The sequence below is a fragment of the Hemibagrus wyckioides genome, linkage group LG19, assembly GCF_019097595.1.
Source record: "Hemibagrus wyckioides isolate EC202008001 linkage group LG19, SWU_Hwy_1.0, whole genome shotgun sequence".
NCBI lineage: Eukaryota > Metazoa > Chordata > Actinopteri > Siluriformes > Bagridae > Hemibagrus > Hemibagrus wyckioides.
The window spans coordinates 10794960-10822783 of NC_080728.1; the positions used below are offsets into that span (position 1 = coordinate 10794960).

Below are 27824 nucleotides of genomic sequence, written 5' to 3' on the forward strand. Positions count from 1 at the left end.
AGTTTTAAACAAATGACCAGCGAGGATCTAAGCAGACTGACTTAAACAGAAACTTGCTGCTCTACAGATTCAGAGGGAAAAAGTTCTAATTCAGCACAGTCAGTATTTCAGTATTTAGTAACTAATGCTTTGGTGTGTGATGGGCAATTACAGTATTTGTGCACCATCTTATTCTGCTTTACATAATAAAAAACTATGAAAAAGAACTTTTACTTGGTCACTGATCAAATATCAGCAATTACAGTTGAGTTCTTGGGTTCTTATGTTGCTGTATCAGTAAGGTTAATATACACTGCTGCTCAAAAGTTACTGATTATGTTAGCTTACTTAGCTACAGTAACTGAAGCATAACTAGCCACACACAACATATTTAAGATAATCATAGGTTATTCACATACACAATAAAATCCTTCATTGCTTTGAGTTAAAATAAGATTCGTATTGAAGAAAATGGCCATTATGATTATCACAGGTCATGCTCTCCTCTACATGTTTTCACAAATATGATAGTCAATTCTTGAAAGAAGAAATCTTATGTTACTGAGGCAGAGCAGGAATCTGAATATGGAAGAGTCTTTCTTCTGTTCTACAATTTAAACCGATCAACTATAACATTATGAGCACCGCCAGGTGAAGTGAATAAGACTGGTTATCTCCTCATCATGGCACCTGTTAGTGAGTGACAGCAAGTGAACATTTTGTCCTCAAAGTTGATGGTTAGAAGAAGCAGGAAAAATGGGCAAGTGTAAGGATTTGAGCGAGTTTGACAAGGGCCAAATTGTGATGGCTATACCACTGGATCAGAGCATCTCTAAAACTGCAGCTCTTGTGGGGTGTTCCCGGTCTGCAGTGGTCAGAATCTATTAAAACTGTTCCAAGGAAGGAACAGTGGTGACCTGGTGACAGGGGGGATATGGAGAGTGAAGGCTGACCCGTGTGGTCCAATCCAACAGGTGAGCTACTGATGCTCAAATTGCTGAACAGGGTAAATGCTGGTTCTGATAGCAAGGTGTCAGAATACACAGTGCATCACAGTTTGGTGTGTTGTGGCAGCAAATGGGGGACCAACATAATATTAGGCAGGTGGTCATAATGTTATGCCTGATCGGTGTTAAACGTATCCTGCAGGTCAGGCCACGGGTCATGGGTGTGCAGGTGGCGGGATGGGGTCAGGGTTTTCTTCCATCATAGGTTAGAGTATTTCAGGCTGTGACACTGCAGTTTTAATGCACTAAAGTTGTTCGCTGCATTTAATGAAACCAATAATATACGTTGGTTCAGAAATAATGCGCGTGCTGTGGCTCGGTTTGCTGTGCTGTAATTGGACAACTGCTTTTTTAAATACAAGTAAGGAGAGATGTGGGATAATGTAGTGGAGTAGAAAGTACGACATGTTACGCTTTAAAATGTAGTGGAGTGAAAGTAAAAAGTCTAAAAATATATATATATACTTTAGTAAAGTACAGTAACGAATTACATTTATTTGGTTACTGCCCACCGCTGACACAATTCCACAGTCAGTCACTTGACGTTAAAAGCGCGCTCCCGTACAACTGCTGGGGGCACGCGCACTCCGGCGCTGGGATTCATACACTATCAAGAGTCCTCACTAGAAAGTGTCCTAGTGAGTTCAGTGTAGAGGACAAAACGCAGGTCGGTTTGAAACACAGCCCCATCTTCAGTACAGTACTAAGCAGTTTAGGATGCAGCCTTCTTTTTGACGTTGAATACGGAAGTGAAATCCTGGTTCAGTGTTTTCCTGCTTCGTTTCTGTCAGGTGAAAGTGTCTTTATCAACAGGTGACAAACATGACGGAGCCCACTAAACACGACATTTCTGCCATCTTTAAGCGTCTACGCGCCATTCCTACGAATAAGGTGAGCAGGAAAAGCCGAGAATTGCTGTAGTGTTTATTTTAACATGAGGAAGTAGACGGGATGTGTGACACGTCACTGTGTTAGTGAAACATATGGCAGGTCTTTCTCAGCCTGGTGTTGTTGTTGTTGTTGTTGTTTACTCTTGGTTGATGTGATTTTAAGCGACTTGCTGTGCTCTGTGTACATAAACACCATTTAACTAGCTGTCTTTTAACAGAGTATACATTTGTTTTTGATAGACTGTTTGTGCAGACACAACTCCATTTTATTTCTTTCCACAGTAGGGCTGCAGTGTATCGCTTTTATTTTCACCGAAATTTCACCTAGACACAGAATGTCCAGACCTCATTAGTTCATTTTTCACTTCTTAAGTGCATTAATCCAAGTCTGAATCACAGTTTGCGTTTTGTTAAAGTTAAAGCAACGTGCACATGCCAGCTACATACCCTAACTTTGTTTCCATCACATACACTATATTGCCAAAAGTTTTGGGACACCCCTCCAAATCATTGAATCCAGGGGTTGTCCCGATGTCCAACATCAGTGCCTGACCTCACAAATGCTCTTCTAGAGGAATGGTCAAAAATTTCCATAACCTCCTAAACCTCATGGAAAGCCTTCCCAGAAGAGTTGAAGCTGTTCTAGCTGCAAAGGGTGGGCCAACTCCATATTACATTCATGTGCATGTAAAAGCAGATGTCCCAGTTTTGGTCTGGCTCACAGTCTCCGCTCTAATTCATCCCAAAGGTGTTCTATCAGGTTGAGATCAGGACTCTGTGAAATTCCTCCACACCAAACTCTCTCATCCATGTCTTTATGGACCTTGCTTTGTGCACTGGTGTACAGTCATGTTGGAACAGGAAGGGGTCATCCTCAGACTGTTATACAAAGTTTGGGGGCTTGAAATAGTCCAAAATGCCTTGGTATGCTGAAGCATTAAGAGTTCCTTTCACTGGAACTAAGGGACCAAGCCCAAGCTGTGAAAAACAACACCTGAATTTAATGATTTGTAGGGGTGTCCCAAAACTTTTGGGAACATAGTGTATGTATGGTTCATGTGCTGTTTAAGTGAAATACTACAATTATCCCAGTAACATCTGAGGGTTAGTAACAATTTCTGAAGAGGTTCCATCAACTATCACACATATGACAAAAGTAAAATTCACTGACTTCATTGTTCAATTCCTGTGCAGAGTGGGGCTATAACTTCAGGTGCATTTTATGCCCCTTTGAATTTATAGCTCAATCTGCCTCATCTCTTTGGGTATCTTCTCCAAAGCTTGGATGGTGATAACTCAATTTTATCATTTTATCATGAATTATTTAAACAGATTTTGTCCAGGGCCATTTGAGACACTATAGTGAACTGAATATGGTGTGCTACCAGACTGGAAATATTACAAAATATTTAATTTCCACTACAATAACCTGATGCCCTTGCATATTGCATAAAACATATGTGCACACTATTATTATATCTGGGATAACGAGGTAGTGCAGCAGGGTTTCATTCAGATGCCTGTTTTCTTCCACCTCCCAAAAATATACTTGTAACACAGTTTGTTTACGCTAAATGACTCCTAGTTGTGAATGAGTGTGTGACTGTGCACGCATGCTATCCTGCAATGGCGTGTGTATTCTTACCTCACACCCAGTGTTTCTAGATCAACCACAACCCTGAGCAGGATAAGCAGTTCCTGAAGATACTAAACTTCTACTGTATACATTGATTAATCTTGTAATGTGTACCTTATTGTGCTCAGGCATGTTTTGACTGCTCTGCGAAGAACCCAAGCTGGGCAAGCATCACCTATGGTGTTTTCCTGTGTATTGACTGCTCAGGGACACACCGTTCTCTAGGGGTGCATCTATCCTTTATCAGGTAGCATACATCACACATGCCATAATATTCTTCTTTAGTGCTTTCATTGTGCACATAGAAATTAGAAGTAATTTAACAAATTTCTTGTTGAGCAGGTCTACTGAACTGGATTCCAACTGGTCCTGGTTTCAGCTGCGTTGCATGCAAGTCGGAGGAAATGCCAGCGCTGTGAGTGTTTTTTTTATATAGTTTTAGAATATAGGATTAAGACTGATCCCAGCTTCATAAGTCAACATGTAATGTTGTCGTGGCTGAGTGGTTAAGGTGTGGCCGTGTTGTCGTGGCCAAGTGGTTAAGGCGATGGACTAGAAATCCTTTGGGGTCTCCCCGAGCAGGTTCGAATCCTGCCGACAACGTCATCGTTTGGGGCAGTGGTGGCTCAAGTGGTTAAGGCTCTGGATCGTTGACCAGAAGATCAGGGGTTCAAGCCCCAGCACCGCCAAGTTGCCACTGTTGGGCCCTTGAGCAAGGCCCTTAACCCTCTCTGCTCCAGGGGCGCCGTATCATGGCTGACCCTGCGCTCTGACCCCAACCTCCAAGGATGGGATATGCGAAGAAAGAATTTCACTGTGCTGTAATGTATATGTGACAAATAAAGGCTGTTTCATTTCATTTCATTTAATGCGTCACTGATCTGCTATTGACACAATTGCTACAGATTTGCAATTACACAATTACACAACTGCCCAGTAAGATCTTTATTGAAATGGTTGTCTCTTAAAATTTCTAATCACAAGGCCACCAGAGGTTTATCAAATAATGTATATCTTTCTCTTCTCTCTACAGTCTGCCTTTTTTAACCAGCATGGTTGCACTACCAGTGAAACCAATGCCAAATATAACAGCCGTGCAGCCAAGCTTTACAGAGAGAAGATCAAGACTATGGCTACTCAGGCCACCAGACAGCACGGCACTGAGGTCAGACACACATTCATGATACTTTCTACCTTTGCGTGATATACTTTGGAACAGGTGAAATTTTTTTAACATATTTGCATGTTTAATTTTATTATCACATGAAACGAAAGTTATGAATAAAGGAATAAAAGTCTATGTTCATTGACTCTCCCTCTTTCTCATTAGCTCTGGCTGGACAGTCAGGCTCCTCTCTCCCCTACATCTCCTGTGGAAAAGCAGGAAGACTTCTTCAGCCAGCACACACAGGTATGAGTGTGCATCTTTTATGTTTTATTTATTTGATTCTGTTCTTCCTTTTTTTGCTGGTGGACAAAAGACGTCTCCCTTGTAACACTGCAGTCCTCTTTTTCTGTCTGACTTGAATTAATGACTTTATATCATCATGTATGTTATGTACAGTATAAAAGACAGTGGGTTGTGCTGTTATAAGAAACTAATCAAGAATGAGGGGAGTTACGTTTACCAACCCAAAGTTGATTATTTCTCAATAAACTTAGCTCATAAGTTAATAAGACTACAAATCAGTATAGCTTGTAATGTTGTAATAGCTTTACTACTGACAGAGCACTAACACTTTATATTTGAAATGCTTAAAATGTTGAATAAATCTCTTCACAGAACACAAAAAAGATGTCATGAACCTCAAGTTTATGAATCCATTTATGTGTCCATTACACAATCCATCTCACCATCTTCTGACCAATAAAAATCAAGAATTCAGCAATAATTTAATGGCATAATAACTGAGGCGAATCCATGCATTTCATTGGTAATGCAGTGCTGTGTGTGGTGCAACACATAGTGTCAGCCTTGATAAAAACCAAAGCAAACTCTCTGTAACTAAAACAAGATTTGTAGACAAAACAGGGTATGATGACCATGACCAGCATTAGGCCATGACCGATATACAGAGTTAATAAGTCAGTATATTTTTTGTTTGTAATCTTCTAGAGTAGATAAATCATCGGTTTCTGCCAAAGTGAGCTTGTGTCTCCAATTATTTTATTTTTTTTAATAATTCAACCACTAGGAATAATATTTGTCTATTAATACTGTTTGCTTTGTATATTTTCTCTTGTATATATTTGCATATACAGAATGATGGAAGTTCCTTTCTGCAAAATCTTAATCAACCACAGGAAACAACCTTGCAAGACAGAAATAATAATGGTACGACAAAACACATCATGTTTCATGTGTACTTTGGTGTGTGTGTGTGTGTTTGCATGTGAGTGTGTATTACATGTATCTAACTCGCATGTTCTCGATCACATAGATGATCAAGAAGGCCCTTCCGTTGAGCTTCTCAGTGTTTCTCCAAAAGCTGTTCTAGGTAAATAAATATGCCATTAAATTGCATTAATTCATATAGATATGGATATTTATGGCATTAATTTTTTTTGTGACTTTGTCAGAGCCTTCCATAATCAAAAAGAAGCCTGCAGCGGCTAAAAAAGGGGTGAGGATATACTTTTAATTATATATAGAGAGAGAGATATATAATATCGTATTTATGGTACAGTATTGATTTCTCTTATGTTTTTGAGTAGCTGGGTGCTAAAAAAGGAGGTTTAGGGGCTCAAAAAGTGAGCAGCCAGAGTTTCTCAGCGCAGGAGAAGAGAGCTCAGGCTGTGGACAAACTCCGTGAAGAGTCCACCACTGAGAAGATCGCCAAGCCCGAAGAGCCAGTGTGAGTCTCCATCTGCACAGATTCACATGCACAAATAAATAAATAATACATTCATTATCTGATTCAGGCAGTGATCACAATATTTAAGTGCTTTATATAAATTGCAATACCGTAAATAAAAAATGATTAAAAAACAACTTTCACACATCTGTATGGCAGATGAGGGACTAGTGTCCAACAGAACAGTAGAGGTAGGTGTTTTTTACACTTATGCAGGCAGATGTGGGCAGTTAGATCGGTAGAGGGCTAAAAAAGACTATATGGGATTGTGTTGGATGCAGGGGATTGTTCAAACACATGTGCTTTATAAGTTTATTCATGCATCTTCAGTTAATCACTAACTGAGGAAAATAGCATTAGAATATTTAAAAATACCTGGGGGAGTTCCTATAGGAGTGGGCAAGATTGGACTATACAGCTTAACCATGCACACTTCCACTAGAACAGAAGCAGATAACCTCTAAAAGGACAGTATTATATGTATTACACTACCATAAAACTCAGTAAATATTTACAGCAAAGTGAATGGAGAGCTGACTCTTTATCAGCCAGGAACCTTGAGTCTATAGTCCTTTCAACCAACTGACAAGAAACATAAAAATGGTGGACTACATTTGTTTTTGCTAGTTTAATTTTAAATACTGTATGTACTTGCACCACTATTTAGGTTAGAAGGACTGTATCTGTATTCCCTCATGTTTATTGATTTTTGGGACCTGCTGTCCATGTTAATTTGCATTTCCCTTTTTCTCAAAAGTAAATTGTTGGCATGGAATCTGTTGGTAGTTAAATTATCTCAAAAAGCAGTGTTTTATTTTAAAAAGCAGCCCAGTATTTGATAACCATGTTGTAAATACAATAAAGCTCATGGTCAAACTGGCAAAAAAAATCTAAGTTAAGACAAGCTACATGATGATATAAACTTTATATGATATAATATATGATATATATTTTATGATGATATAAAGGACACCAGTGGTACCACCAATATACTGAAGATTAATAGTTTTGTAGTAAGTGTGCTTTGGGTTCTAATATCTTGTCTCTTTGTCTGGTGTGAAAATTTTTAGTGTGGCATCTCTGAGGCTGGCCTATCAGGATCTGGAGCTCCAGAGAAAGAAGGATGAGGAGAAGATGCGAGGGCTTGAGGGCAAGAAGAAGGAGCAGGCAGAGAGGCTTGGAATGGGGTTCTCCAACAGGAGGTCAGGGATTTTAATTCAAGCAGTTATTCTCAAATTTGGTGTAGATTTTCATGCAACAGAGGTGTGTTTTTATTGTTTATTTTTTGTTTTACTGTTTGAATATTGTACTGCTGGGGTTTTTTTGCATCAATTTTTTTTTATTGCAGACTACAATCATCAAACCATAGAAATTAGTCACCCTCTAGCCTATGCATTGTTTCTCCATAATACTGTTAACAGTAGATGATTTACTTGTTTCTTTCTGACCGGTCAGATTTCAGAATTCAACAGTGCCATGACATAGAAAGATAGTAGACTATCACAGAGTGATTGATATTATAGAAAGATAGTAGACTATCACAGAGTGATTGATATTATAGAAAGATAGTAGACTATCACAGAGTGATTGATATTATAGAAAGATAGTAGACTATCACAGAGTGATTGATATTATAGAAAGATAGTAGACTATCACAGAGTGATTGATATTATAGAAAGATAGTAGACTATCACAGAGTGATTGATATTATAGAAAGATAGTAGACTATCACAGAGTGATTATGATATTATAGAAAGATAGTAGACTATCACAGAGTGATTGATATAGAAAGATAGTAGATTATCACAGAGTGATTATGATATTATAGAAAGATAGTAGACTATCACAGAGTGATTGATATTATAGAAAGATAGTAGACTATCACAGAGTGATTGATATTATAGAAAGATAGTAGACTATCACAGAGTGATTATGATATTATAGAAAGATAGTAGACTATCACAGAGTGATTATGATATTATAGAAAGATAGTAGACTATCACAGAGTGATTATGATATTATAGAAAGATAGTAGACTATCACAGAGTGATTGATATTATAGAAAGATAGTAGACTATCACAGAGTGATTATGATATTATAGAAAGATAGTAGACTATCACAGAGTGATTGATATTATAGAAAGATAGTAGACTATCACAGAGTGATTATGATATTATAGAAAGATAGTAGACTATCACAGAGTGATTATGATATAGAAAGATAGTAGACTATCACAGAGTGATTATGATATTATAGAAAGATAGTAGACTATCACAGAGTGATTATGATATTATAGAAAGATAGTAGACTATCACAGAGTGATTGATATTATAGAAAGATAGTAGACTATCACAGAGTGATTATGATATTATAGAAAGATAGTAGACTATCACAGAGTGATTATGATATAGAAAGATAGTAGACTATCACAGAGTGATTGATATTATAGAAAGATAGTAGACTATCACAGAGTGATTATGATATTATAGAAAGATAGTAGACTATCACAGAGTTTTTCTTTCATGTTATCAAAATCCTGCTTGTGTATACTCAAAGCACATCATAGAAAGATACACGTCTGTGGATGTGTCGACAATTAGTTATTAGACTGATTATTAATTAATATAGTGTATAGAAGGGTTGTTGATCTAAAGCATATTATTCAAATACAGTATACTAAATACTTCATACACAAGTAGTTATCTAAACTGTATATAGGTATGAAAATCGAGTTGTTTCAGGATCACTTAACTAGAAGTTGAACAGCAATACCTTGTTATTTAGATGTCTGAATTTCTTTCCTCTTTCCAGTGGAGTGTCTCACTCTGTTCTTGCGGACATGCAGACAATTCAGCAGGAGACTCCCACTATGGCCCAATCCTCCACCCGTTCCAGGAAGTACAGTGAGGATGATGATGAGGAAGAGGGATACTTCTTCATTCGGTGAGATTTGAGTCACTCATGAATTTTGCATATATATTTTACTCAACTGAAAAAAAAGTCCCGTGAACATATTTTCTACAGCATATTTGTGGTTGACTCACAACGTGACAAAATTATGATTCATGGCAGGATTTCATTGAGAATAACTGTGCAGTAATGTTGGCTATTTATATGCTTTTACTTGGAGCTTTGTGATTTGATTGACAGTTTAGGATCTAAGCTTTGTATAAGAGATTTTTAGATATCTAGCTTGTGATAATCCTATACTCAGAATGATGGCTCAGTCAGCAAACCTTTATTTGTAATTAAGAAGAGTCCAGTCTGAATAATCTAATTAAGCAACATGTATAATCTGTCCAATAAAAGTAACTGGATTATTCTCCTATTTAATGAAGGAGAAACACCATTATGTGCAAGTTGTTTGCAAGATGGTTTGATGCTACAGATACATTACTTATTACATTAGCATTTGTAACTGTGATGATCTTTTCTCCACTGTAGAACCTCCTCCAAGTATACTAATGTTGAGCCCCAGTCATCTGACCAGTTCTTCTCCCAGTGGGAGGACATCAAGAAGAAAGAAGTCAAGAAACCAGAGCCTGATATTTATTTGAGCTCCAAGACATCATCATTCGAAGACAGGTTAGCTCTTTCTTCAGTACGGCCACTGTAAGGGCTTTTCAGACTTTAGTGAAATCATCATGTGTGCCTTTTTTCCCCCCCAGGACTACAGCCAGGAGAAAAGCGGAGCCAGGACCGTTACCTGTCTCTGATGACGCCCAAAAGAAATTCGGTGGTGCAAAAGCCATCTCCTCTGACATGTATTTTGGTAAAGAGGACAACACTGAGGTAACATCAAATTACACAGTAGTCCCTCTGTGCGTTTGTTACAGTGGCTCAATGGAAAGTTGCTGCAATGTTATGTATTAATAATTAACTTCCTGTTTTGCCCAGTATGAAGCAAGGACTCGACTGGAGCGTCTCTCAAACAACTCAGCTATTAGTTCAGCAGATTTGTTTGACGAGCAGAAGAAACAAACTAGTGAGTGGAGTAACAGACACAACAGAATATATTTATAATTAGCAGATATTCCTGAGCCTATTAGAATTCCAGTTATGCCACAGAAAGTCAAGAGAGCAAAATTGGCATGCTGTCAGGATGGAAGGGCTGGCATTACTCTCTCTACCCTGACATTCAGAGCAACACTAGTCCACTCATGTATGGTGAGGACACACTGCACTTTCCTCCAAGTGTGTGTTATACCGTCCTGTGAGGCAGCATGAGCAACAATTTCTAGAAAATATAGAGTTTGGTTCATGCTTTTCCTGTATGATAGAGGAGACTTAGTTAGTGGGTGGCAATTGAAAATATCAAACTGCATTTAAAGAAATTTAGCACTGCTGTAAATTAACAGACTTTCAATACTTCTGTAAAACAGCTTTTGAGAGTATTACACATGAGCTTAAATTGTGGTGTTACCATAAAAGCTTAAACCCTGAAGACTTGCTTTCTTTGTCATTTTGCAGGTAGCTCATACAGCCTGAGCAACGTGCTGCCCAGTGCTCCGGATATGACCCAGCTAAAGATGGGTGTCCGCTCTGTGGCTGGCAAACTGTCCGTCATGGCCAGTGGAGTGGTTTCAACTATACAGGTCTGTTCCCTTCTAATTACACTTATTAATCCCAGGACTACCAGTGAGTCTCTGCCAGGTCAAAATTGCTTAATGCAGAGTTTCCTCAAAGCATCATTGTCCAAAGATCTTTGCTAAATGAATAGAGGGAGTGTTTAATGTAATCTGCACTCGACCGTTTAGCAATAATCTGTTTTGCTAAATGCTTTCCTTAACTCCGAATTAAGCAGTTAGGTCTGCAAATGGCTTTCTGTTAGTGCTGGGTTTTTTATTCTCACAACCTTCTAGCACAGAACATTATGCTGTGTTCAATTTAACTCGGATGTAGGAAATCTGAAATTAGCATTCTGTCATTTTCAAGCTAAAAACTGGGGATTAACCATGGATGTTTCCATGAAAGCATGTGTATTGTTAGCAACATGCTGACCAGCTATTTATTATGTACTGACTTTCCCAACACAGATTTAACCAACTAATATATCTGTTGATTGATCTTAAGTAAATTCTACGAACTCTTTTAGTGTGATTTTATTTCCTGTTCTGAGTACCAATGTTGACTTATCACACAATCGAGAGTGGTGTCATACGAACACAGCATCAATCACTTAGTAACCACTAACATTTTTGATCATTTATGTATCTATCATTTATTTTGTACTGATCAAAATGGTGTTCATGTTCTCTGTTGCAGGATCGCTACAGCACATGAGCATATAGAGTATAGGGAAGGAGGAAGAAGGACATCTTAAGACAGCCTCTCAGCATAAAGGATTGCAAGAGTATGCCCATGTGTAGGCCCCAAATGCATTACAATCAGATATAATGCATATATTGTATGTAGCTTCATTGAGTAGATATGCAGGTGGCCAATTATACATAGAGTTAAATGTTCAGCTCTATTGGGAACTAAAATGAAGGGGAACTCGAAGAGCTTCAGGGTTTTTTTTTTTTAACAAAATTGGGATTGGTTTTTCGGGCACTTTTTTGTTAAATGATAAAAAGCCAAAATAATTTTTGCTTTTTGTAAATAATCTGTGTATTGTTTACATATTTGTTTTTGAAACTGTTACACATGGATTATGCCAGATTCGTCATTTATAAAAAAGAAAGCTGATCAGAATGGATTTCTAGTGCAATTAAACAGCTTTATTTTTGTAGGTGTTCTTCTATCTGTGGATCATAGGGAAAAACACAGTGCTAAATATGATTGGATATACTGTATGTACCTTCTGTTAGTTGGCACTATGGGGTTTATACCATATAATTACAGAAAATTGAGTTAATAAGTAGCTTGTGTTCCAATAATTAATGTCTATTTATGGGTGAGAGACCGAGTTGTCCATCTGTGGTGCTGCATGTCTGTGGTCACCAGTTTGGTGATTTGCTTACTCTGATGCACCTTCTGAACTCTGCCATGGTCCTGAACTGAAAAACCAAATCCACTAAGATCAGACATGCTGGACCAGAGATCTTTGTATGGATTAATGTTGATGAAGATAACACAAATTATCATGAGAGTCTATTTACACCTGGTTCTTTCTTGCATTTTGTATTTGGATTATAATATTCATTGCCAGATTTACAGTTTGCAATGTCATGCAATGGTATCTCAGGCCAGTTACACTGGACCTCCAGCTTCATGTGTCCGATACCTGCTGTTTGAAAAATCATAGTCTTGCATAAATTTTTTTCAGCCCCACAATTGCTGGTTATTGGTCACTTGTGTTATATTAGATAAAATTTTCAGAAAATAATTTTTCTAAAATCTCAGACTTCTAGAAGCAGTTTGAGAAAACAGATCTCAATGCATCTTAGGCACATTAAATAAATCAGAAACAATAATTCTGATACTTCATATGTGTGAAAAAATCCAAGTGTAAATTGGCTCTATTATTGTTTATGCCATTATTTTTTAAAGTTTAGAATGCTTCCGTTGATGTTCATCATTTGTTTATACCGATAGAGTAAGTCATTAGTTTGCATGGGCATTTTTTTTTTTTTTGCTTCATTTGTAAGCTACTTTTTGCACTACAATATTTAAAAAAAAAAAGGTAAAAGGCTAAATTGTGTACACATTATGCTGAAGAATTCCTAAATCCAGTGACTGCTGCCATACACACAATTTCTTCTAAGAAGAAAGACTAGCAGATGTGTGGAAGGTATCATTTAGAAGCAGTTTGTAGCTTTATGCTTTAGCCAAAGTAAGCTGGTAAACAGCATTTGCACTACATAGGGAGAACTTTATAGAGTGCAAAGACTATTCATGCCATTGCAATTATAATAATTGAATATTCGAATTGTGCTTTCATCAATAAAACTTTCATTTTTGTGCAAATTCTGCTTGGGGTGTAGTTTGTGGGAATTATAGGGGAAGGAGAGGAGTCAGCTTCACATAAGCAGGCTTTACACAGGCTAGAAACATTTTAATAATGTTTAATAACATGTTTAATAATGCCTTATGAGCTCTGAGATTTGTGCTCTGTGCAAATGCAATAATATGCAATTTTCCGCATTGCAGTTTTGATCTTGTTCGTGTTAAAGAAAAGGTGTACTACAAAGCACTGCTTCTTAAAAAGGGGTCTATGAAGCATAGCTAGGATGATATTTTTTATTTAATATAAAGCTCTACAGTTCCAATAAATCTGAACAATCGCTGACTGAATAAAGTTTGAGCACTCCTGCTTTAAAGGCATGCCACACACCTTGTAAGGTGAAACTGATTTTATTTATGATTCAAATGTAATGGAACATGACCACAGTTTGTCAAACAAACATTTTTTACCAATCCTGCTTTTGGTGTCTTGTCTCAACTCAATTCAATTTTATTTCTATAGTGCTTTTAACAATGGACATTGCAGCTTTACAGAACATGAGAAACAAAAAGTGCAAGATTAATGTTAGACAAAAAGTTCAGGATTAATATTAGACTTTAATATTAGATTTAAATTTATTTGTATAATCCCTAAGCCCTAATGAGCAAGCCTGAGGTGACTGTGGCATAGAAAAAGATGGTAAGAGGAAGAAACCTTGAGAGGAACCAGACTCAAAAGGGAACCCATAAATGATTATAAACAGCAGAGAGGGTAATTATGAACAATGTCCTTTCTACGGTCAGTTGGAGTTGTGTGATGCAGATATAGCATATCCATCCATCCATCCATTGTCTATACCTGCTTATTCCTAATTAGGGTCATGGGGGTCTGCTGGAGCCTATCCCAGTGCACATAAGGCAAAAGGCAGGGGTACACCCTGGACAAGTCTCCAGTCCATTGCAGGGCCACATATAGACAGACAACCACACACACTCACACTCACTCCTATGGGCAATTTAGAATTACCAATCAACCTAATGTACATGTTTTTGGACTGTAGGAAGAAACCGGAGTACCCGGAATAAACCCACGCAGGAACTGTTTAGGAGGTTATTGTCCTCAAAATCCATATCTTCTCTTCGAATGTCCGAAAATCTGGAGCTGGTCCATAGATAAAAAGCCTTAATAGATAAAAATGTTCAAGCTTTAAAAATAAATAAATAAATAATTAAAAGCATTGTTTGGGATAGATTAAAAAAAACTCAAAATGGGAGGGTTTGTCAGAAAAAACCTCTGGAAATATACTTCAGACAGTAAGGAAGCTATTGAGTGCTAACTATTTGACTTTGCTGGGGAATTGACTCTGTTTGGCTCAATTTCCACATCTAATCAGTTCATCTGTCGGTTACACTGGAATCCTCCAAACATCTAAACCCTCCTGATGTACAACATTGCATGGACCCACGCATGCCTCCACCTCCTATTGTTATTAAACTCTAACTGATGGCGAAGGCACAAATACATCACTTTACCTGTGCAAAGGATTTTAATAGGGGGCGTTTACGTCACTATTAACGATGCGCGTGCACGCGAGGAGCCGTGCGCGTCCCCGCGAGCAGCTGGAAAAGGCTGCTACGTGGCTGTATGGCGGCTGTGTCTCACATCCAAACTTAGCGAGTGACTATGAAAACGTCCTAAAAAAAAGGACGTTAAACTCTCCTTCCCAGTCAGAATTACAGCTTCTTTGCCCCTTTTCTTTTAAATAAACTTTTAGAGAAGTGAATTTCACTTTTCACAACTTTTTGTATAAACTCTTCAGCAAAATGTCGAGCGACGGATTGAAGCGGAGGAAAGGGAAAGCAGCCGCTGCTCTTAACGGAGACTCTGCAGACACCGTGCAACCGTGTGGAGGAGATGAAGACAAGAACAATGGAGATACATCTGGAAAAACGTCTCGGTGTTCTGCAGTAGATGTCAGGACTGTAGTGAGTTTGCTGTCTCTGAGTGCCTGCTTTCTTCTCGCCTGGTAAGTTCAAGCTGAAATGTGAGTGACTCACAGTACACTGTTTGTATACACATAGTTACTGCAGTATAGATAGAGTAAAGATGCAGGAAGATATGAAAGTATAAAGATACATCCCTATATCCAAACACTCGGTAATGCTCCAGAGAGTTTTAGTGAAACTTTTAATAGACGTTGTTTTTCAGTAGGGCAGTGTTGTTGTGCCTTTCTAAACACTGAGCCGGTGTTGTGCAGGCTGATCTGAAATGTGCTCAATATGTTGGAACAATGTCATACACTATATTTGCAAACGTTTTGGGACACCCCTCCAAATAATTGAATTCAGGGGTCGGGGTTGGTCCCTTAGTTCCAGTGAAAGGAACTCTTAATGTTAATACCAAGAAATTATGGACAATTTCATTCTCCTAACTTTGTGGGAACAGTTTGGGGATGACCCCTTCCTGTTCCAACATGACTGTACACCAGTGCACAAAGCAAGGTCCATAAAGACATGGATGAGAGAGTTTGGTGTGGAGGAACTTCCTGAGTCCTGACCTCAACCTGATGGAACACCTTTGGGATGAATTAGAGCAGAGACTGCGAGCCAGACCAAAACTGTGATGTCTGCCCCTGCGTGCACATGAATGTAATATGGAGTTGGCCCACCCTTTGCAGCTATAACAGCTTCAACTCTTCTGGGAAGGCTTTCCACAAGGCTTAGGAGTATGTTTATGGGAGTTTTTGACCATTCCTCTAGAAGCGCATTTGTGAGGTCAGGCACTGATGCTGGACGAGAAGGCCTGGCTCACAGTCTCCACTCTAATTCATCCCAAAAGAGTTGAGGTCAGGACTCCAGTCAAGTTCCTCCACACCAAACTCGCTCATCCATGACCTTGGACCTTGCTTTGTGCACTGGTGTGCAGTCATGTTGGAACAGGAAGGGGTCATCACCAAACTGTTCCAACAAAGTTAGGAGCATGAAGTTGTCCAAAATGTCTTGGTATGCTGAAGCATTAAGAGTTCCTCTCACTGGAACTAAGGGGCCAAGCCTAACCCCTGAAAACCAACACCTGAATTCAATGATTTGGAGGGGTGTCCCAAAACCTTTGGCAATATAGTGTATATTGAAGGTCAACATAGCCACCCAAAATAGATGAAGCACCAGTTTGTCAGTTTGCTACCTGAGTCATGGCATTCACATAATCCATCCATCCACACTGCTTTATCCTGATCATGCTCATGGAGGATCTGGTGTCTATCCTGGGAACAGTCCCTAAATAAAATGGCATGCACACATACCTAATCATCCATCAATTTCTGTACCACTTATCATAAAAATATGTTTTAATATTTAAAAGCAAGAAAGCATATACCAACATATAGTGGAAAATATGTTTTAATTATAATATGTGACATTTCTGTTTTTTTTTCTCTCTCAGGGCCATGCTTCAGCAGAATGCAAGGTTTAATGAAGTTGAGGAAAAATACAATCATTTGTATGAAAAAGCAGATGATCTACTAGCACTGGAGCAGAAATTCAGTGCAGCTTCGAAAAAGGTTGGTATCTGATTTTATGTAGAGTCTACTTATACAGGATATAATCTTCTACACATTTATCTAATAGATAATGTAGCGCTAGAACCCTAATTATCTACACTACATAATACTTTAATATTTGCATCTCACTAGACATTGCATATAGTTTTGCTGCAAAGAAAAAATATTGTAAAAATGACAAAAAAATTCTGTTTATTCGTTTATGTAACCCCACCCCTGCAGTGTTTCTTTCCTGTGTGTGTGTCAGATTAGTATGAATCTTGTTATTAATCACTAGACACAGCAGTTAGGTTCAGAGGTGGTGGTTTGGCATGCATAGTGCTGTGAGTGTGAATGTGACACACAGCAGAACCGTAGCCAAAACACCCTGTCTTGTGTTGTGGGTGCAGTTGGAGGCCTCCGAAGACCATCTGAAGGGGTCAGTCTCTTCTCTCACTACGCTAACTGAGTTGCAACAGGAAGTCAACTCCCTCAATGGCATTGTTACAGCTATGCAAGAGGACCAACATGCATCATCACTTCGCCTCCAAAGTGTGAACAATCGGTTTTTGAATGTGACTGAGAAGTGGCAGGGAGGACTGGCCACCGTGACCGAGGACCTGACGACGCTGAGGTCCGAGTCACGCTCAGTTCACGGTCGTGTAACAGAGCGCGTTAACGAAGCTGAGGAGCGCCTGCGTGCTCTGGCCAAACGTCTGGAAGAGCTAGAAGACAGCACAAAGAGGAACGGGCGCGTGCTGGAGCGCACAGAGGAGGAAGATACCAAGAGCATCCAAAATCAGCTAGACTGGAACACCAAGCAGGTTGCAAGGTTTCAGGAGCAGCTTATGTTGCTCTCCAAAAGAGACAAGGAGCTTGAGGAAAAACTGGTGGTAATGGAGCCACAGGCCAAAGAATGTGAAGCACATCTTCCTGCCGTTGAGGATGCAGTCAGGTCCATCCTGAGGTTAGGAGCTGACCTAAGTGGGGCTGAGAGGAGGCTTGAGGATCTCACTCTACAAGTGGTGGGCTCTGAGGATAGCTTGCTCAAGGTACTGACTGAGATTCTTCAGCTCCAGCAGACCCTTGATGATCTGCAGGTGGACAACAGCGTGATGAAGGTGAGGAATGAGCTTGGAGTTGTCATGGACGCCATGAAGGAGCTTAAGCGGGTGCGTAGAGAAGAAGAGCTGAATTTTGGAAGAGAGGAGCCTGAACATGATGAGGGGAAGAACGATGAGACATTGAATATCAAGCAAGTAAATGATGATATAAACAGTTTGGAAATGGAAAGTTTTCCAGAATCAACAGAAGGACACGGTACGAGTGAAAGAGCTGAGGAGATCCCGTTGACTGAGTTAAATGAACTACACTGATTTTGTTTTAATAAAAAATAGACACAACTGCCTGAAATCAAACTGACATTTTTCTTTAGTGTGTTTGTTCATGTACTTCACTAAGATGTCGGTCACACCAAATAATTGTTTTTTTAGGTAAATAAAGACAAAATACTTTTACTTTTGGATTTTTACCTCAAAATGCCCAGTTCTAAACATAATACTACTTAATGCATTTGGTTAATGATTATTAGGTCATGTTTCACTTCTCCTTTCCCCATCATCAAGTGACAGCACTGATCAGTGTCACTTGAAAATATGTCACATTACAGAACATAAATAAGTTACGATGTCCATTTCATTTTGTCTTTAATAATTAGATTGTGTAGCCAGATGCAAGCTTAACCAAACTGTATGGCAATGAATGCTTCTATTGAAAAAGCTTTCACATAAGCTAAAGTATTGAGGTAAAGTATTGAGCAGCCATTACACCACAGTAATAAATTTCAGGTTAAGCCAGAACCTCACTATGTTTGTTGTAAGTCACTTGCCATAATGCTCTTTGAATATAACTGCAGTGTTCACTTTGCATGTGATTTTTTTTAATGGTCCATTTTATTTACAGTGCTATTTTTGCTCCACTAATTACTACAGGCTCCTCCTGGTAAACTCTGGTGCAGATTGGACACCATGTTTTATCTGTAGTGTTCATTCTAGCTGGAGAACAGACTATAACAAATCATTCTTCATATTATGTTCTCATAATGGCTCATAGATAAAAGACATAAATACCCAAGAATGCATACAAAATGTGTTAAATGTTTCTATTTTAATATTCAAAACATTTTATAAAACTGTATAGCAATTTTACAGTGAGGAAATACCAGTTTATTAGGTACACCTGCAGTACAGGGGCACTGTATAGGTATATCATCACTGAATATCGTCCATAAGTCACTCTTCACAATTTTTCAGACCCTCTCTACCTCATTCAACAATGGAAAGGGATCAGCTTGGGTGGTGGATTTATTCTCCATGGTGGTCCAGTGGTTAGGAATTGACACAGATAAGAAAAAGGAAAATCTCAGAGTTCTAATCTCAAACTACAAACCTAGGTGATAGATCAGTGAAATAGGTGTGTCTAAAAATGTGGTCAGTGTGTGTGTATACATTGTTTACCATGTGTACCTAATAAAATGACCAGTGGATGTAGAGATAAGGTAGATGCAGCTAATAAATTGTCAACTAAATTTGTTACCTAGTGATGAGGCATGATGGAGAATTAACACGCATCAGCCTCTGGTGTTTGCGAATGTTCCACTTTACTATGTTCACCGTTTCAAATATTTGTATTGATGTTGTAATGTACAATGCATATAAATGATGTACAGAAGATTTCACACTTCAATTAAAAAAAGAATAAGAAAGAAGTTTACTGAATTGTCATTACTGTAACAGTTATACAAGTGATGGTGATAAGTGTGTATGATATGAACATATTGTTTTTAATGCAGCATTTCTTCACTCCTTTTTTTATTTTAGTGTTAGATTAAAACTCCATATCAGATTAATCTCAGACAGAAAACACACAAGATTAGATAAGATAAACTTTATTATCCTGAAGGAAATTTGTATTGGTCACAGACTGCTAAATCTTAATAGAAGTGAATGTGTCTCAGTCTCTGTCTATACCGTCTCTCCAATTATAGTGTGAAGATGTCCAGGTGCAACTGGACAACCAGGAAGTGCCCCTGTCCCAGCTGAGCAGCTTAAAACAGGAAGTGGTCCAGCTGAAGGAATGGTCTTCAGGCCTCGCTGAACGACGACAGCAGCTGCACGCAAACCTGGCCCACCTTACACAGGCTGTGGAGCGCATAGAGAACCGCACTACTGCTATCTCCAGTGATGTGACCGCCAAAGTAGCCTCAGTCCGAACAGATGTAAGGCGCATGGGAGGCCTGGAGGGTGATGTGGAAGCTCTCCTTACCCAGACCAATGAGCTTGAGGAGAAGGTCGTTCAAGCTGAGAAGCTTATGGCCAAACGCATCGGTGAGGTGCTAGCAGGCAGCATTAGTCGTGTCGCAGGCCTGAGGAGCTCCATGGAGAAGAACACTAAGGGTCTAGAACAAATGCGCAAACGCATTCCAGAGCTCTCTGTCGCTGACACGAAGCTTGCAGAGCACATCCTGGGTCTGGAGAGCGGCCGAGCCAAGCTGGCGAGGACGGTGATGTTCGCAAGTGACCTCCGGCCCAAAGTGTCCACCATCAAGAGGGACTTTGCTATGCTGGAGCCACAGCTGGCTGATCTGACTCTGAGGATTGGAAACTTGGCTGAAGAAGTCATGAAAAGGGAGGAAGACATTACGCAGATCAAGGAGAGTTTAGCAAACTTCGCAGCTGTCAAGAAGGAACTTAAACAGGTTGAAGAAGACTTGACCGTGGAAGTAACTACTGATGTTCCACACCAGAATGACCTCAGTCCAACAATGAATCATACAGAACTGTAACCTACACTGTAGAATGAACTTCATTTTAAAATTGTTTATTTGAAATACTCTGATGTTTGGGATTAAAGTGGATTTTAACAGGGGCTTGGTATGAAAATGTCTTTGTACATACACTGGGTTGCTACCATCATTTTATCTCCATTAATTTGCCTTTTTCCCCACATACTTTTCAAATATACTTTTCAGATAATATATTTCTAAGGTTTGATTTCAGTAATGTTCTTTCATTATCACAAGCTATAAAATAGTCAAAAGGTGTGTTAGGATAGTCAGTGATGATGAAGAAAATCATTCATCTTTACTATTTCATCTTGATCTGCTTTATCACGGCGAATCCTAAAGCTTCTGGCTTTAAGGCAAGAATAAACACTGGAGGACATGCCAGCCCATTATGTGCACATACACACACACACCTTTATTAACATCTAGGGGCAACTAAAGTTTGTTCAACTCATGATATAACCAGGATCAAAGTTTCTGGAGTTACCTTCTGCATCAGCAAAATGATCAAAATAGTATTTTTGACTGCAATATAAAGGTGGACTCAAGCTGTGGAATTTTTTGCAAGTGTTTTCCTTCAACTTTTTGAAGTGATTTTATGTCTGATTGAATGCTTTAATAGTCATATTTCCAGTCTGTTCCCTCTCGCTCTGTGGAAGGTCAATATTTTCTTAAGATCCTGTACTTTCGAGCTACAATCTTGCTTTACAAAACTTATATTTATACATCAGATGTAGTCATTCTTTAGTCTACATTGCAAGTCAATAAACTAAGTAAAGGTATACTTCATACCCAGAAACAGATGTAGACAATCTGTCTTCATGTTCCCAGTCAAAATAGATTAATTGCTGATCAGATATTCTTCAGGTGGTGGACAAGATCAGGTATAATTAATAAACTGTAATAAACTGCATGATAAATTTTTATTATGCAATTGGTCATTTTAAATACATCCATGACTTACACTTCTAGGGAAATGCTTATGATAAAAATTGTCCTCATTCCTTTCTCTGTCAAACCTCATCCCCTGTGCAATAACAAGACTTTATACATTTTAATGTTCCTGTGCTACATTTGCATGATGTAATATCATAGACCAGAATATATTATGATGTAGCATCACTAGTCTGTGACATAACCAATACTGATTTTTCTCTATGCTCTACTCTCAAATAATTCAGCAAAACTGATACGGTCTCATTCTGACCCCTTCTTTTAAAGACATTTGGGTGTGTAAGTGTTTTAATAACTGGAACCAGATAAAGCCAGGGTTTTTCCAAAGATTTTTTTACAGTGAGGTCAAACCGTTTAGTATTTTTTCTGTGTACTGAGTAGCCGGAGACAAAGGAAATGGAGGGAGTTATATTTGCAGCGTCCCCCTACCAGCCAATCATTACAAGCCACCAGGACACATGAAAAGCTGCAAACCAATGGCAAGTGACATTGCATTCCATCTCTAAAGCATCTGTTGATGAAAGGCTTAGTGCTGCAGATACTGCACATTGTTCTGTGACAACTTGCTTTCCCAGATAGAGGGTATTATCCAACACTGTGTTCATGCACTGTGAAATGTATGGCCTCTGAGATCACTAAAAAATATTACTGATGACAAAGGTAAAAAAAAATACAGGAACTGTATACATAAATGCATCATTCATGGGTTCGAAGGGGCAACAGATATCTTCACAATGTATTTAGGTTTTAAATATTTTACTGGAAAACTGAACACTCATGACACATTCAAAACATTCAGAGCAGCTGGGATTGGAAGACGTCCGTATGAAAATAAGTTCGTGGAAAAAAATACAAGAAGAACAACAGTGCAGGAAGTATATTTTTCAGATTCACAGAATTACAGTCATCGACTGTCCTTTTCCTATATCTTATTTTACCCCCTACAGGTTTCGACTATAGATTGCATTACTCACTGCATGTTTTCCTTCTCCTCAAGTGGCACTTCCTCATCTCCAATATTCTCCTGAGATATCTCTTCTGTTAGTGAGTCTTCCTCAACTACCTCCTCTGCTGTTGCCTCTTCCTCAACTACCGCCTCTGCTGTTGCCTCTTCCTCAACTACCTCCTCAGCTGCTTCCTCTTCCTCAACTACCTCCTCCACTGCCTCCTCTGTGACTGTTTCTTCCATGGCTACCTCTTCTGCTGTTTTCTCTTCTACAACTTCATCTATCCTTTCTTCTAGCCTGGTATTAGTGTCAGCCAAAGCTTCTATGCTGGCCTGGAGCTCCCCAAGGCTACTTCTTAATCCCCCCAGCTCTTCTTTGAATGCCTGCCTCGTCTTCTCGGCTACCTGGCTCTGGGCAGCTAATGAGCTCTCATGAGAATCATATTTGGAGAGAAAAGCCGCAAGTCGGCTTGCCTGCTCTGTGGCGGAGTTTGCCAATGCTTCTAAACTTTCTTCTGTGGCCTTCAGCCTGGCCTCCATGTCATCTGCCCTTGTCTCTGTTTTAGACAGTTCTCCTCTCAGGTCTGTCTGGAGGCTCTGCAGGGCCTGGTTGGTGCGAAGCTGCTCATCCACTGCACTCTGGATCTGGTCAGACATGACCTGCACAATGGGCTGTGATTCTGAAACCTCCTTCCTCAATGACCCAGCAGTGGTCTGAACTAGAGACCTAAGTGACTCAATTTCCTCAGACAAGGAGGCCACCTCCTTGTTCCTCGTCTGCAGCTCTGAACTGACTGACACAATCTGTTCTCTGAGAACACCAATGTTGCCCTCTGCCACCTCGTTTGCAGTGTGGAGGCCAGCCACAGCAGTGGTAATGGACAAAAGCTCATCTTTGAGATTACCAGGTTCATTGTGTTCTTCCAGTTTGATTTTTAGTTTACTGAGCTGTGCTTGAGCTTCTTCCTGAGCGCCAGTGAACTCGGCTACACTGTCAGCGATAGAGCGGCTTAGTTCAGCCAGGCGCACCTCCAGGGTTTTCTCCAGGGAGGAGAAATCATGCTCCCGTGCCTGTTTCACTTCCCGGATGCCCTCAGAGAGGTCACGAAGGATTTCATTCTGGAGTTTCTGGAGCACTTCCTCAACCCGTCGTGTTTCTGTTTCTCCCTTTATTATGGCTCGATTAGTGCCTTCTAGTTCCGCCTGAGTACGTCCCACTGCAGCCTCCAGACCCCCCAGAGAAAGCTTCATAGAATTCACCTGAAAAGAGGGATACAGGTTACATATCACATTTAAATTTATCATACATACACCAATCAGGCATAACATTATGGCCATCTGCCTAATATTGTGTTGGCCCCACTTTTGCTGCCAAAACAGCCCTGACCTGGCGAGGCATGGACTCCACTAGATCCCTGAAGCTGTGCTGTGGTATCTGGCACCAAGATGTTAGCAGCAGATCCTTTAAGTCCTGTAAGTTGTTAGGTGGGGCCAACTTAAAAAACATAAAGAATACCTACAGGACTCAAAGTCTTGTGGATGCTTACAAGACTTAAAAGAAACTTTTGATAGATACTGACCACTGCAGACCAGGAACAAGCCAAAAGAATCGAGCCATCACAATTTGTCCCTTGTCAAACTCGCTCAAATCCTTACGCTTGCCCATTTTTCCTGCTTCTAACACATCAGCTTTGAAGGCAAAATGTTCACTTGCTGCCTATAATATATCCCACCCACTAACAGGTTCCATGATGAGGAGATAATCAATCTTATTCACCTCTCCTCTCACTGCTCATAATGTTATGCCTGATCTGTGTATAGCATCAACAAGGCTGATATCTATTAATTTTGGATTTGTGTTGACATTTCTCGCACTATAGATTGTCGAACATACGGTTATTAACAAACAAAAAGTCAAATCCTAAACAGCATGCCTAAATAATTACACTCCACTTTTACATCATTTGGCTTCGTCTCTTCAGCTGACCATAAAGTGTGCCAGTATATAGTGAAAACCATTTTCTGTTCATCATACTGACCCGAAAATATGACCTCAACATATGACATGGTCTTTAAACGAAGACGCAGAAGTTCAGACTGGTTAAACTGGACGCCGGCATTTGAAGTAAGGAGGGGGAAACTGTGCAAACTGTGTAATTTTGTGTCTAAACCACTGTTTAAACTGGACACAAAACAGCCAACGACTGATTATTACACATTGTTGATGTGGCAGTGACCAGCACTCAGAGAAGGAAGGGGGGAGTATTTCTAATGTCTACTCCAGTGTAAACTGGTCTGAGGTGTTTTTACTGGCCTGGTCGGGGGAATGAGCTTAGGCATTTCCACATTTCTGGTTCAATCTTAGTCTTGAGCATCTTGAAAAGGATTTCTTTTTTGTGTGCTATTAAAAAAAAGGTGTTTTAATAATGACTTTTTGTCTTCACTTTTGCCCTAAATATAACTTTTGCTGCCAGCTCATCAGGGACCAAATGGAGGAGGAGGAGGAGGAGGAGGGGGTGTTTGATCTTTCTCCATTTCCTGAGCTACTTTTTAACTTCTTATCAAAAGAAATAAAAAGCAAAGGTTTACTCTACCTGTTGGAGCGCATTTTCTACTTTCTGCAGCACCTCGGAGTTTTTCTGCAGGGCTTCTTCACTTTCTGAGCGGATCTGGTTGACTTCAGTCAGCACTCTTTGCAGGTAGAAAGAGGCGAAAGCGGCTCCGGATACTAAAACCAAGTAAGACACTGCAGACAGAAGTTTGGTCAGCTTTCCTGAGCCAGATCTGGAGTTTGCAGAACTGTCTGCTTTACTGACTTTGGGGATTTTCTTCGCCGTGTCATCCTGAGGGTTAACAGCGGGCTTGTCGCTCTTGTTTTTGTTCTTGGAGGGCATGTCTTGTCCGGTTTGCTCTGCAGACTAGAGGATTGTGCGGGTTTTGTTACACGGGGTCTATATGGAGTGGATGCAGCGTATCACGGAGCGCGTCGTGGCCGCTACTGCAGCCGTGGCACACAATCCGGGTTGCCAGATTGTCAACAAAGTTCACACAGCAGTGCAGGTTTAAAGCACGTTCAGTGCTTTTTTTTTTTTTAATAAAGCAAATAAAACATTACTGAAGAAAAAAAACCTTTTTTATTCAATATGATACATCCTAAGGTACTGAAGTGTGAATTTACACATAATTATCTACATATCGGTATTTACACTATATTGCCTAAGGTTTTGGGACCCCCCTACAAATCACTGAATTCAGGTGTTGTTTTCCAAGGGTTGGACTATGCCCCTTAGTTCCAGTGGAATTTAGGAACTCTTAATGCTTCAGCACACCAAGCCATTTTGGACAATTTCATGCTCCCAAGTCTGTGGAAACAGGTCCATAAAGACATGGATGAGTGAGTTTGGTGTAGAGGAACTTGACTGGTCCTGACCTCAACCTGATAGAACACCTTTGGGATGAATTTGAGCGGAGACTGTGACCCAGACTTTCTCGCCCAACATCAGTGCCTGACCTCACAAATGCGCTTCTAGAGGAATGGTCAAAAATTCCCATTAACACACCGTGTGCAAAACGTTCCCAGAAGAGTTGAAGCTGTTATACCTGCTAAGGGCGGGCCAACACTATATTACGTTCATGTGCATGTAAAGGCAGATGTCCCAAAACTTTTGGTAATATAGTGGATTTGTTTTGAATGTATTATTCATTAATTAAGATCCAGTAATTTACTTTTAATAATTATACAAGACGTTTTGATCTGTTAGTATGTATTCCATAATAATACAGTTTAAAAAGTGTTACTCCCTATAACCCTACGTTCACACTAGCAAGTGACCGTCCTCTCTCACCGCTTGTATTTTATCTCTTGCAGTTGTGTAGTGGCCAAAACTGTTCCAATGAGAAACTGCAGTAGCCAAAATGTAACACATACAGCCCGGCATTTCACATCATTTTTGTTCACATTTAAAGTACATGTTATGTTCTAGTCTTCTTACTTACTTTATTGGCACTTTATGCACAATACACTCACCAGAAGCATCAATGATCTTCCTAGTCCTTGACAAGCTTAATTTTTCTCAGTAATTTCTTTGTACACATTTAATAAAGAGTAGTACATGAAAGTGTGAAATGAAATCACAGTTAGAGTTTTTTCATAAATCTTTGAGTTTCAGTAATCAAACTGGTAGAAAACTAATTGGTAAAAAATAAAGTTGTTAGTGAGGAGTTGAAGAAACGTCAGACTGAACACGTTAAAAGATTAGACCAGTGTTTCCTTTTGGATTTGTTGCTTGTGCCCATGTCATACCTACATTGCATGCAGTTGTGCAAATATCTCTTTTGCACACACAGAAAATGAAAAAAATGAATGATCACCTGTTGTTTTGTCAGTTGCTAGAGAAAACTTAGGGATGTCTGCATTGTGGAAACAGAATATATGAGAAAGATAAATACATTTAACCACTATGACAATAGAAATGCTAAAAAATTCAAAAGCTTTTGTATATATCACCCCAAAAGAGTTTATGTAGGGAGTTGTACCATCCACCCGTTATATAGTCAACTATATCCTGCTATGCTTGAAACGGCGCAATCTGGCAACACCAGTGATGAAACAGGGCGTTCTCTTTACACAAGCAGCTGCAAACTTTTTCAACCAAGTGAAAAAACTGCAGTGAGAGATCAAATTATCTCCGAATAAATATTTAAGCACATCTCTTTCATAAAGTGTGGATCCAATCTTCAGAAGGGAGCTGAAATAAAATATATCCATGAACCTATTGTTTTGTTGTTCACTGAGAGTATTTAAGATGGTCTAAAATAGATTATGTAAATCACAGTGAATCTAAGATGACAAAGAAAGAGGAGAGGTTAGGATTAGAGTAATTAAAACAATTATTTATAGTGTTATAATATTTATAAGAGATATAGGAATTAAGACAAAACTAGACAGATAGTTAGATAGACAGAATCGATGGAATGATTATGAATAGCATATTATATATATATTTGTCAGCATAACATATGAAACCTCTTGTAAGAATCAGGTAGTGGTATGGCTGTAATGAATAAGCTTTTGTGTAGGATGTTGGCTGAGAACAAGCCCCAGTTTGGCTCGTCTGGTTGTGCCACCCCTCTGACGTGGCGAAATCCTGCACCATCATCTTCTTAAAGAGAGATCACTAACAACATTTCACACTGCGGCTCCATTGAACGCTGCACGACTCCTCACAAAGAGCTCTGAAAGCATGAAGATGTGCAGCAGCTCAGACAATAGAAACAAATACACACAG

General features: G+C 39.3%; 3 protein-coding genes and 1 non-coding gene across 5 annotated transcripts; 3 read left to right on the forward strand and 1 right to left on the reverse strand.

Annotated features, from left to right (window-relative positions):
* Positions 1-1707: 1707 nt before the first annotated feature.
* On the forward strand, positions 1708-13277 carry arfgap3 (ADP-ribosylation factor GTPase activating protein 3). Its single transcript, XM_058417561.1, has 16 exons — positions 1708-1877; positions 3641-3759; positions 3855-3927; positions 4546-4677; positions 4843-4923; positions 5775-5847; positions 5954-6010; positions 6093-6136; positions 6228-6367; positions 7438-7569; positions 9180-9311; positions 9813-9953; positions 10037-10160; positions 10266-10353; positions 10839-10963; positions 11634-13277. The coding sequence occupies exons 1-16, from the start codon at positions 1809-1811 to the stop codon at positions 11649-11651; spliced, it is 1548 nt and encodes a 515-aa protein (XP_058273544.1). The 5' UTR covers positions 1708-1808; the 3' UTR covers positions 11652-13277.
* trnas-aga (transfer RNA serine (anticodon AGA)) lies at positions 4034-4115 on the forward strand. Its single transcript has one exon. It is a non-coding gene; the product is annotated as a tRNA-Ser (tRNA).
* A 1579-nt stretch (positions 13278-14856) lies between the features above and the next one.
* ikbip (IKBKB interacting protein) lies at positions 14857-21656 on the forward strand. 2 transcript variants are annotated; one of them, XM_058417268.1, is made up of 3 exons: positions 14857-15280; positions 16696-16813; positions 19839-21656. In XM_058417268.1, exons 1-3 carry the CDS (start codon positions 15078-15080, stop codon positions 20634-20636), a joined length of 1119 nt encoding a protein of 372 aa, XP_058273251.1. In that variant the 5' UTR covers positions 14857-15077; the 3' UTR covers positions 20637-21656. The 2 variants fall into 2 exon arrangements, with proteins under 2 accessions (XP_058273251.1, XP_058273250.1); XM_058417267.1 differs by lacking the exon at positions 19839-21656 and adding an exon at positions 17203-19727.
* A 673-nt stretch (positions 21657-22329) lies between these two features.
* ckap4 (cytoskeleton associated protein 4) lies at positions 22330-25553 on the reverse strand. The gene is made up of 2 exons (XM_058417266.1): positions 25131-25553; positions 22330-23796 (listed from the first exon to the last, which is right to left on the reverse strand). The coding sequence occupies exons 1-2, from the start codon at positions 25428-25430 to the stop codon at positions 22561-22563; spliced, it is 1536 nt and encodes a 511-aa protein (XP_058273249.1). The 5' UTR covers positions 25431-25553; the 3' UTR covers positions 22330-22560.
* Between the last annotated feature and the right edge of the window lie 2271 nt (positions 25554-27824).